The following is a 12169-nucleotide window of genomic DNA, read 5'->3' as shown; positions in this document are numbered from 1 at the left end:
GGATGTGTTAACCAGAAGTTTGAAAATGACTGATATGACAGCTCATCGTCACTGTCCTGTTTAACAACTTTCAGTGGCTCTCTCGGGACAATGTCCAGACTTGTGAGCATACTGTATCATGATTCTCTGCATCATCTTTTAAGAGTGTCAGTAGAGCGGGACCTGCGAAGCCTGGCATGTCCTTTCCAGGTGCTAGCCAGTAGGTATTTGCAGTTTTTTATGTTTGTGTTGGTTCTTAGTGAGTGTCTCCTTTTAACACTTGTGCTATACATACTCTAGACCGAGATCTTTTATATCAGCAGTCGCCAACATTTCGGACCTCACGGACCACCAGTAGTCCACAGACCACCGGTTGGTGACTGCTGTTTTATATGACTCCTAATGGTCACCTCCGGTGGTTTTTCGTTATCCTATTGGTGTCACATGAGAAAACAGGCTGAGTTCTCAGAAATTATCATAGACATTTGTGTTATCAAGGAAAGCTCTAGAAAGGAGTGAATGCAGCCCTTCTAGCTGGCCTAGTTCCACAGTAGAAGTGAACCCAGGGACTGGGTGATTAAAAGCAGTGCAGCCCCTTTCTCATTTCATCTCCCCATCTTAAAGACTGCTTCTTTTAACTTCTCAGTCCTCCGCAGAGGACTACAGCCAGGACTTCCTGGAGACAAAAGGGTAGATGAAGTAATAACCAAGATGATGAAACCCCGCCCCCCCACATCATGTATATGACATGAGTCTGTGAAGGAAACTAATAGTACCTGTCCCCAGCCCCTTCTCAGTCTTAACAATCTCAAATTAAGAGATTGCTCACAGAATACTCCTCACTAAATTTAAAAACTATGCCAACTAAAAGAGAAATCTCCTAGCCATATTGCCCCAGGCTCCTGTGATGAGCACACCAGTAAGCAGGCTGATTTAAAACCTACCTGAGAACTCCCGTGAGTTACAGTTAATGTTGATTAAATTAAACAGTATATGTGGAAACGATGCAGAAACATAGTTTCTTCTCTTAAGTAATTCCCAATATAAGTTAGAACAAATCTAGATGCAACTCAGCAGTTAATGTGAAAACAATCTCAGAATCGCAGTCTTATCAAAAGTAACTTAATGTGAGTTAGAGTGTGGCTCTAAGGCCTACCACACTTCATCTGTTCAGACACACAATGTTCTTTTTCCATCTCGGTGAAGGGAGCTCATCCCTTTAAGTCCGAACAACTACAGATCGCAGGATCCCAAAGTGCTGGAATCCCACATTTGATGCTAGGCTACGGGATTTGAACACAATATATTCTTTTAGTTATTCAGAGGAGACTTGAGCCTGTGAGATGAGTGGCAAATAATACCTATTTTGTAGGGCTGCTTAGAGGATCAGTGACCAATTTATTTTAAAATATACAGAACAAGGCTCAGCATGTACAGTACTCACATTGTAATTATTATATTTATTCTCTCTCCTGGAGTAATAACCAACTTCCAAGCTACTTGGAAGGCTCCTTTCCATTATTTTTCCCAAGGGAAACTGGCTTATGTGGTCCTTCAAGTACTTCCTATCTACAATAAGGATGGACAGGAATTTGTCAAGCACAGAGCCTTTATTTTACATGTCATTTCCAAAGAAGACAGTTTGTAAGTCAGCAGCCAACAATTTTTAAGAGAGAAAGTGACAGCAAAGGTAACTGGCTCAAGTCCCTCTGTGTACGCCATGTACATTTCGTGTCTGAGCACCTTATGTGTCTGGCTTAAGTGAAGGTAAGGCAGTGTAGATTGTGCAAACAAGAAATCTGTGTTCTGTTCTCAAGAATGGCTATTACATGCATCACGCAAAATGTACAACCTGAAATGTTTTGATCTGCAACCAAAGTTTCCTCAAGCAAAGATGCGTGTGAACAGTGACCAACACATACAGAGCAACTTGGGCAGAGAGGATGGATAATGTCGCGAAGCAGCGAGGTTAGCACACTGATCAAGAGCCCCAAGCAGGAGGAGCCGTCCCAGTGGCAGAGCAGGCTAGGAGGGTGAGCAGCAGCCATCTCCAGCCGCCTTAAGTTCCTGCCTTCACTCTAAGTTGAGCAGCTCCACGTCAAAGATGAGGGTGGCATTGGGAGGGATGACACCGGGGTGGCCGGTGGCTCCGTACGCCACATCAGGGGTGCAGGTCAGCTTCGCCCTCTGCCCCAAGCTCATCTAGCAGGGATGGGGGCAGGTGGGGAGAGGAGAAAGAGGACCCAGCTTGATTTAAAAGAAAAAAGTAAGGTAACTATGGCATTTTCCCAAACCATCCTCGTGGTAACTGAAAATCTGAGATGAATTTTATGCATGGCACACATATATGTTACATGTTAAAATATGTTGTAACACATACAGATTCTGCCTCAGAAGAGCAGAAACTTGACTGTGGGACAGTAACTTCCACCAAGCAGTCTCAAATTCATTCATCCAATAAACTGCTGGTTATCAATTAGTGTACGGCCCAAACACTTCTATTGTTCATAATTGTTCCCACCCTCTTCCTAAAGAGGGTGTCTAAAGCACATGTACAGCACACACTCAAGTAGGTGGCAGGCAGTTCATTAGAGAACTTGAGCTTAGAGCCACAGCAAGGTGGAGAGGGCTGATAACTACAGTGGAGCATCAGATGGCTTCACAGACCCAGGAAGCAGAGCTTGAACAGGGCTCATCACAGCAGTCATCAAGACCCATCTGGTGCCCAGCCAGTGTGCTCAGTGGTTGAGCATCAATCTATGAACCAGGAGGTCATGGTTCAATTCCCGGTCAGGGCACATGCCCAGGTTGGGGGCTCCATCCCCAGTGTGGGGCGTACAGGAGGCAGCCGGCCAATGATTCTCTCTCATCGGTGATTCTATCTCTCTCCATCTCCCTCCTTTCTGAAATCAATAAAAAAAAGACCGGCCTGGCATTAGTGAGACTTGGTGAAATGTGAATAAACTGATTTTTAAATACTAAATATCTGACTCAAAAATTTTAATGGATTAGTTAATAGTATTGTAACAATATTAATGTCCTGATTTTTATCATCTATAATAATAAAAGCATAATATGCTAATTAGACTGGACGAAGCCGGGGCTATAAGGGAAGCCCAGGTCCCAGGTGCCTGCCGGCGACTGGAGGGAAGCCTGAGTTCCGGGTGCCAGAGGGAAGCCAGTGCCGGCTTCCGGGGGAAAGAAGGCTACTCTTGCACAAATTTCATGCATTGGGCCTCTAGTTGTACTATGATTATGTAAAATGTTGCCATTTGGGGAAGCTGGGTAAGGAACATATGGGAACTCTACTATTCCTGCAATGTTTTTGCAAGTCTGAAATTGTGCATTTTTTTTTATTTTAAAGTCCACCTTGGCCTACCCTACCCCAACTCTTCTGCTGCCTTGGTCAGGGATAGCTGGTAGCTCACAAGCCCCCCAGTTAGTTTAGTTCTGATCAAACCCAGGGGATGAGCTTGAGATATAAGAGCCCCCACTGACACAAAAGAGTCATGCTGGCAACAAAAAGGGCGGGGACAAAGCCAGGACTGAAACTAGATGGTGTGCAGTAGTGGTCTGTGATAAGGTGGGGTTAGTGTTGAGCTCAGATCCCGACTCCTCAGATCCCCTATAAGAAGGATCTTCATCCTACCTGGGCTGCACCCTCTTCAAAACCCTTGATGACTTCTTGTTTGCCAATTCTGAACTTGAAAGGTTTGTTTCTGTCTCTGGATGAATCAAATTTCTTTCCATTTTGGAGCATTCCTGTGAAAACGAGAATAAGGTGGAAAAGAGGTGTGGTCATGAGTCAATTGCCAATTCAGGCTCAATGCATCTAAAATGGATTTCCTATTCTGCACTAACCTCTTCCAATCTTCCCCATCGGTCCTGTTGCCCAAACAAGAAACATGGACTCTTCCCTCTGCCTTATCCCATACACAGCCTATCAACAAGTCCTTCCTATCTTTGGAATCGCCTATTTTCTCCATTTCTATTACCATCCTGGGGCCTCGCCGAGTCTCCATCCTGTCTCACTTGTGTATAGGAATAACCTCCAACGGGTCTTTGCTCCATTCGTACTTCAGGATCTGGCTGTTACCTGCCTGATAACCCTCTCTCTACTCTCCACTTCCCTTTCCCCGCCATGTCCTATTCAGGTCACAACTTTCTCAAATACCTCTGCACTTAAACCTTCTGTTAAAAATATGACAACAATAAGAAGGCATGCCGTAGTATGGGAGATGTTTGAAATGGTATAACCAACAAAAGACTCATCTAGAATAAAGAACTTCATAAGTCAAAAGACAGTCTAATGTTTTTTAATGGTCAGAATTTAAGCAGGCAAGAGGATATCCAAATGGCCAATAAGTACATGAAAAGGTACTCAACTTCATGAGTCTGTTTTGTTTTGTTTTTTTAATATATTTTTATTTTTTACAGAGAGGAAGGGAGAGGGATAGAGAGTTAGAAATATCAATGAGAGAGAAACATTGATCAGCTGCCTCCTGCACACCCCCTACTGGGGATGTGCCTACAACCAAGGTACATACCCTTGACCAGAATCGAACCTGGGACCCTTCAGTCCACAGGCCGACGCTCTCTCCACTGAGCCAAACCAGTTAGGACACAACTTCATGAGTCTTTAGGAAATGGAACTCAAACTCACAATGAGATACCACTGGGCACCCAGAGTGGTCCAAAAACAAAACAAAACTTGATAAAATCAAGTGTTGATGAGGATGCAGGAGAACTGGCACTCTCAAACATTGCAGGTGGAAGTGGAAATTGGCACAACTACTTTGGAAAGCTATTTGCAGTATCTGGTGAAGCTGAGCAGGCATAACCCTATGCCCTAGCGATTCCACTTCTGGGTATATAGCCAGCCAAAATGGGTACAGATGTGGATCAAAAGAAATCTTACAAGGCTGTTCAAAGCAAAACTGTTCATGATAACCCAAAACTATAAACCACCCAAATGGCCATCAACTATAGAAAGGATAATGTGTAGTAGCCTATATAATCCTATAGAATAAAAGGCTAATATGCAAATCGACCTAATGGTGGAACCACCGGTCGCTGTGATGTGCACTGACCACCAGGGGGCAGAAGCTCAATGCAGGAGCTGTCCCCTGGTGGTCAGTGCGCTCCCCCTGTGGAGCCAGAAGCTGGGCTCACGGCTGGCTGGCGAGCACAGCGGTGGCAGGAGCCTCTCCCGCCTCCACAGCAGTGCACCCGGCCTCTAGTATTCACATAATGAACACAGAGGCAAGGAATGGTACAGAAATAGAAAAGGACAACCATTCTGCATAAATCTCACAGACATAATATTGAGTAAATAAGCCAAACATAAAAGAGTACACACTCTAGCCCTGGCCAGGTAGCTCCGTTTGTTGGAGTGTGGTCCCATACACCATATATTGCAGATACCATCCCTGGTGGGCCGCAGATGGGAAGCTACCTATCAATGTTTCTCTCTAAAAATAAACATATCCTTGGGTGAGGATTATCACAAGAATAAACTCTGATTCCATTTATATGACATTCAAAAACAGGCAAAACCAATCCATGCGAACAAAAGTCAGGACACTGTCTTCAGGGAGGTGTGGTAACTGGGAGGAGACAGAAGGGGGACTCCGGGGGGTGCAGGAAATGCATATGTTGATCTGTGTGGTGGTTACCTGAGTGTGATCATTTCGAAAAATTTCATGGAGCTGTACATTTTAGATTTATGTTCTCTACTGTATTTATATTTAATAAAAAATATTTACGATAAAGTCCCACATCATCTACCGTGATGAGATAGTCCCTCCTCAAGCCAGAGCCACTCCTAGCTGATGTTAGTGTTTAATGCATGCTGCCTGCTCTCTGTATATATTGTGAAAAGTCTTTGCAAAAAGATGTTGTGGTTTCAGTAATTTGATAAGTACAGATCTGTCTGCAACATGTAGGACAGATAAATCGATTACACGGGTCAGAGACCCCAGAAGACTCACGGTAATTAGGCCACATCCCTGGGAGATAAAACACAGCTCCAGCCACTGACGTCAGCGACCAGCAACACAGCAGTTGAGAAAAATATCCCCAGTATCTGTCTAGAATTAACCTGCACTTCACACTGGCCCAGAGAACTGCTAAAAAATGGCCCCATTTCCATACATCTTAGGAATTAAACTGGCCTTGTTGTCTAAGTGGCTGTCATCAGGTTTTCTCCATTGAGAAGCAGGTCACATAGCAGAGCACTCCCCCCCCCCCCCCAACCGCCCCTGCCTTGGAACAAACACCTGCTTGTGATCTTCCTGCCAGCAGTCTTCAGGAACTCCATCTAGAATGTTCACAGCCCACCTGCCCTTCCAATACAGACCATCCCAGAGGGGTCAGCAGGGATGCAGCCCCTCCCCTGGCTCCCACAGCAATGCTGTCATCCCACCCCTTACACTGCACCAGGGCCTTGCATGACTTGTCTGCCCTCTCCCACTCCCCACCCCCCACAACCCCAGTGCCCAACACAGCATTTTGCACACAGTAGGTGCTCAATAACAGTAGGCTGAATTGAAAAGACTTTCTGAAAAAAAAAAAAAAAAAAAAAGTCCTGAGGAAGCCACCCTCCTCTAATAACACCATATGATGCAAAGGAAGTCTGCAGGGATGGTCGGGGCTCTCGGAGCTGTACAAAGGGATTTCCAGCTATCAAACAGAACCAGGAGGGCCAGGGCTCCACTCTGCCCACACAGAGGCGAGGAACCATGGATGACTTGCTGGTATAAGTGGGGAGGGGTTAACCTTGCAAGCCCCCTTCCTCATTCCCACAAGGCTGGCTGGGAGAAGTGGGGAATAGTGGGCTTTGGGCCTGATTCAGGGGAGCAGATGTTTCTGGAGAGGAGTGTTAGAGGAGAGACCTACCTTGGGAAGGGCAGTCTGATGAGGGCTAGGGGAGCAAGGCCTACCTGTGTAGTGCACCACACACGTCTGGCCCTTCTTGGGGAATGTCCTTCCTGCAAGGAGACATGAGGGCAGATGAACAAATAAGGTAGAAAAAGTCACCTGGGACATTTGGGTGTGAATGTCCATACCAGGAAGATGACCCTGGCCCTAGTTCTGGCTCTGTGCCTTGTATAAGCCAGATTAACCACATCACCTCTCTGGCCTTGATTGGAACTTGATTTCCTTGGGTTCCTCAACTCCACTCTCTCCTGGTTATTCTCCTCACTTTGATTGCTCCTTTTACTTTCCCTCATCTATTCCACAGGCCTTCACTGACCCCCTACTATGTTCCAGGCATGGATTAGATTCCAGAAACAGAGCAATGTATGACCTTATGATGAAGTTAGGGAAACAGACACATAAATAAGTAGATTCTGAGGCAGGGTGATGACTGTGATCAAAGATGAATAAACACACTCATTCACAAATATTTATCAAACACCAGGACCTGATTTGGGGGATACAGCAGTAAACCATATAGGCAAGATCCCCACTCTTTTTGGAGGGGGACTAATCATCCTCAAATAAACAAGATAATCACAGATTGTGATAAGTTCTCTAAAGATGAATTAAAGAGAGAGACAGTGGGCAGGCCATTTTAGAAAGGGTGGTCCAGGATGGCGTCTCAGAGCTGAGACTTGCCGAAACCGGTTTGGCTCAGTGGATGGAGCATCGGCCTGCGGACTGGGAGGTCCCGGGTTCGATTCCGGTCAAGGGCATGTGCCTGGGTTGCGGGCACCTCCCCAGTGAGAGATGTGCAGGAGGCGGCTGATTGATGTTTCTCTCTCATCGATGTTTCTGGCTCCCTGTCTCTCTCCCTTCCTCTCTGTAGAAAATCAATGAAATATATTTAAAAAAAAAAAAAAAAAGAGCTGAGACTTGAGGATGAGCAAATGCTGGAAAACCACGGCGGAAGAAGGATCAGTAAGTGCACAAGCCAGAGGCAGGAAAGTATCGGTGCATTTGCAGAATAGAAAGGAGGCCAGGAACTGGAAAGAAGGACGGGAGGACGAGATGAGTGGGAAGGAGCCGGGCCGTGCCAGGGCTTGCAGAGCTGGGTTTAATTCTAAGTCCAGCAGAAAGCCACAGGAGGGCTGTAAGCAAGAATGACATAATCTGAATTAAGATTTTATAAGATCACTCTGGCTGCTGTGTGTAGGATAGACGGCCGGGCGCCTGTTGCAGTAATCCAGACAGGAAATCAATGATGGCTTGAATTAATGTGGTGGCAGCAGAGAAGAGAGCCAAAGAGATAGGAGATATATTCTGGAAGCGGAGCTTAAAGGGTGGAGATGGGGTCTAGGATGAGGGAGAAGGAGAAGTCAAGCACAATGCTAGCTGAGATTAGCTTAAAAAATCAATCTTTTTTAAAGATTTTTTATTGATTTCAGAGAGAAAGGGAGAGGGAGAGAGAGATAGAAACATCAGTGATGACAGAGAATCTTTGATCAGCTGCTTTCCCACCCGGGACCAAGCCCGCAACCCAGGTATGCGGGTGGCAATCTTGAGATGCCTATTAGACATCTTAGTTTAAATTGCAAGTAGGCAGATGGAGAGTGTGCACTGGAGGTATCAATTTGGGTGGAATGTAAAGCCAGGAGGCTGGATAACAATGCCTTAGGAGGGCTAACGGCTGAGCCAACACCTAGAGGACTCTATGGGAACCCACAGCGGGGAGCAACTGACTGGGTGTCAGGGAAAGCATCTGGGAGAAGATAATGGTTAAACTGGGATCTTAAGAGATGGGTAGTTTGCCAGAAGAAATAAAGAGAGATCATCTGGGAAGAGTGAACCACACACTCAAAGGCGTAGAGTCAGCATCGTGGGAGTCCTGTCTGGTTCACTGCTGTAACCCTAGGGCCCAGCACACAGTCCATATTCAACAAATATTTGCTGAATAGCTGGTGTGTGTTTAACAACTTCCAGGCAGCTTGCTAAAACTGGGGAAAAAATTGGTAGTGGGGGTAGGGACTGGTAATGAGAGACTATACTCTACTATGGACGGTAAGAATAAGTTATCTCACCCTGGCCGATGGCTCAGTTGGTTGGAGCATCGCCTTGTGCACCAAAAAGTTGCGGGTTCGATCTTCCATCCGGGCACATATGAGAGGCAACCGATCAATATTTCTCTCTCACATTGATGTTTCTCTCTCCCTCTCTCCCTTCCTCTCTCTCTCAAAATCAATAAACATATCCCCGATGAAGGTTTAAAAAAGAAAAAGGAAATTTTTTAAAAAAAAAGAAAAAGAAAAGGTAATCTCACCATCTACCTGGAGAAGGAGATGGAAGTTTCGCTTAAATATTTTATGCCTGGGGAGGGTCATGGTCAAAAAGGCTGTGTTGTAGAAAAGGAGTCGGAGTGAGGCGGGAGCCAGATGGAAGGCAGGGAAGTGGGCCTGGAGGTGGGAGGAGCAGTAACTTGGAGGCTGTGCAGAAATCCAGGTGAGCGATGAGGGAGGCCTGAACCAAGGGGTGGGGGCGGGGGACAGAGCCTGGAGATACTCAGCAGAAGGACCTGAGAGAACTTGGTGTGAGGCTTCATCAAGACAGGCATCCCAGCACTGCGTGGGCATACGTGTTGAAATATGAATTTGCATATTCCCCTGCTGGGTTACACACAGCGTGGTTGGCGGGCCCTTTTGTGCTTCCTTGACCCAGGGTTTTATTTATTTTCTGTTGTTGTTAATCCTCACCAGAGGTTTTCCCCATTTATTTGATTCTCTCCCCTTTCCCCCCAATTGGTGTTTAGATGGAGTGGAAGGAAGGGGAAGAGAGAGAGAGACAGACAGACAGACAGACATGGTTGCCTCCTGCACGCACCCTGACCAGGGCTGGGGATCAAGACTGCAACCGAGGTACATGCCCTTGACCAGAGTCGAACCCAGGACCCTTCCTTCCATCCGCAGGCCGATGCTCTACCCACTGAGTCAGATCGGCTAGGACGACTCAGGGTTTAAAACAGGCTGAGAGCAGGAAGCCAGATCTCCAGGCTTTCCTAAAACTCTCATCCTCCTCAAGAGAAAATGCTCCTGTCACTGGCCAGAGAGGGTGGGTAAGGAGAGGAAACTCTGCCTGAGCCTGGGAAGGGAGGCGAGGTCTCCAGTCCCCAGCAGAGCTGTGTGGCTGCCTGGAGGCCACCAGGCCTCAGGGACATGCTTCCTGGAGGCAGCACCCAGGTTCCCTTGTGGGGGAGCTGTCCCCGCCCGTGATCCTGGGTAGAGCTGGGACTTTAGGGACCACCACCTTCCACAGGGCCCTCCGGTCTCTAGGGTGGGTGTCCTTGCCGGTCAAATCCTGCGGAAATGGGGGCTCCGGTCTGCATTAAGTTTTGGTGAAAAAATAAAGGGATAGCCCGCTGTTCCTGGCACATGCAGACCCAGTTGTGCGAGGGTGACGCCCGGCAGCGCTAATCCCAGAGGCGGAGAACAAGGAACACGGAGGAGAGCGAGTTCTGTTTTGGACTTGGTACCGGTGGGGCCTCCAGGTAGAGGCTTAGCCGCAGCTGGGTCCATGGACCCCCGGGGACTCGGGTCGGGGTCCGGGCTGGAGCCTTCCATCTCAAGGCCATCGGTCTGCAGCCGCGACTGAGAGTCGCGGGAGCGGACAGGCTGGCGGGGAGGCGGAGTGGGGCGGGGAGGACGCAGCGAGATGCAGGGGCGGGGAGGGCAGCTCCCTTTCCAGCCGGGCCGGGTCCCCACCGCGCCGCGCCGCCCAGCCCGCAGGGGGCCGCGGGCCGACCGACCGCAGGCCGGGCACGGGGCGCGTTAGAAGGGAGTTGCCCCGGCAGAGACCCCACAGCCTGTCCTTCCCCGTTTCCACAGCTCGCCCCGCAGGGCAGGAGCAGCGGAGCTGACACCTGGCCCCGGGAAATCAGCGGCAGCCGGTAACCGAGCGTTCCCGCCGCGGCGCGGGGGTTGCGGCCTCCGGGCGGTGGCGGCTGCCGACCCCCGCCTCCCGCCTCCGCCTGCGCTCCCCCGGGCGAGCCGGCGCAGAGGACAGCAAGGACCGGCTCTTAAGCCTCCCACGATCCCGCCCGGGGTCTCCTCCGGTGGCCCCCATCCTAGGCCCTCCCCCCGTTCGGGCGCCCTCCACCCGCCTCCGAATCAGATCCCCGCCCGCCCGGCTCCGCCCGGGACCCGTCCTCTTCCCCTGCTCCGCCGCCCGGTACCGTCTCCCGGGGAGATGGTCTCGATCTCCACGCCCATCGCGGTCCCACTGGCCCCGCCTCCGAGGGTCCCCGCTGCTGCCCCGACCCCGGCTCGGCTCCGGCTCCCGATCCCGCTGGCGCTCCGACTCGCCTCCCCGCCGCCACTGCAGAGCCGGAGGAGGTGCGGCGGAGTCGGGACCTGCGCGGGGAGGGGCCACGGGAAGGGGCGGCGAGGAAAGGTGGGGTCGGCCGGGGCGGGGCCCCGGGCAAGCGACCCTGACCCGCGGCTCTGGAGCCCAGCCAGGCTAAGGATCGCGGACCCGCAGACGGGGAGGATGCTGCGGGAGGCACGCAGGCTTTCCCGCATCCACCCGCTCACCTGCATATCCATCCCTTCATCCATCCCTTCAACCCAGATTTATCTCTTGGGAATCTACTTGCTCCCACACACTAGGGGAAGGCCAGCAACGAAACCAAGTCTAACTAGTGGGGCTCACTCAATGGGGTTCAGAACGTTTGGAAGCACCAGAGAGGGACCTGCCCCAGCTGGGCTGCCTGGCTCTGCAGGCGCAAGCTCGAGTGTGGGGTGGAGTGAGAGGGAGGAAGGCTCATTGCCCACCCTTCTCCACCCACTCTAAGTTCCTACTCACTATCCCAGGCAGCTCTGCCCCACGCACGGGTGGATTCCCACCTTTCAAGCCAAAGAACTGCATCCCGGGAAACCATTTGCATGAAGACAATCGCTGCCCTGGAGGAACTAAAACTGGGATGGGTAGGGACGCGTACAGCGTGGAGCGATCCGCGCTGGGGGGATGAATGAATGAGTTCGACCCTGTGTTCCTCCTCCACCCAAAGGAGGTCCAGGAGTCTATAGAGCAGCGGTTCTCAACCTGTGGGTCGCGACCCCTTTGGGGGTCGAACGACCCTTTCACAGGGGTCGTCTAAGACCATCGGAAAACACATATATAATTACATATTGTTTTTGTGATTCATCACTATGCTTTAATTATGTTCAATTTGTAACAATGAAAATACATCCTGCATATCAGATATTTACATGACGGT

At 49.6% G+C, this 12169-nt stretch overlaps 1 protein-coding gene across 3 annotated transcripts; it reads right to left on the bottom strand.

Annotated features, from left to right (window-relative positions):
* Positions 1-869: 869 nt before the first annotated feature.
* Positions 870-11836, bottom strand: FKBP1B (FKBP prolyl isomerase 1B). Of its 3 annotated transcripts, none has more exons than XM_070428767.1 (4): positions 11796-11836; positions 6921-6968; positions 3629-3741; positions 870-2181 (listed from the first exon to the last, which is right to left on the bottom strand). In XM_070428767.1, the coding sequence occupies exons 1-4, from the start codon at positions 11815-11817 to the stop codon at positions 2053-2055; spliced, it is 312 nt and encodes a 103-aa protein (XP_070284868.1). In that variant the 5' UTR covers positions 11818-11836; the 3' UTR covers positions 870-2052. The 3 variants fall into 3 exon arrangements, with proteins under 3 accessions (XP_070284868.1, XP_070284866.1, XP_070284869.1); XM_070428765.1 differs by lacking the exon at positions 11796-11836 and adding an exon at positions 11126-11277; XM_070428768.1 differs by lacking the exon at positions 11796-11836 and adding an exon at positions 11126-11277 and having other exon boundaries at positions 2093-2226.
* Between the last annotated feature and the right edge of the window lie 333 nt (positions 11837-12169).

This window comes from Myotis yumanensis, unplaced genomic scaffold (genome assembly GCF_028538775.1).
Source record: "Myotis yumanensis isolate MYYU_CA2020_CCGP unplaced genomic scaffold, mMyoYum1.0.hap1 SCAF_11, whole genome shotgun sequence".
Taxonomy (NCBI): domain Eukaryota; kingdom Metazoa; phylum Chordata; class Mammalia; order Chiroptera; family Vespertilionidae; genus Myotis; species Myotis yumanensis.
This window is presented reverse-complemented; position numbering and strand designations above follow the sequence as displayed.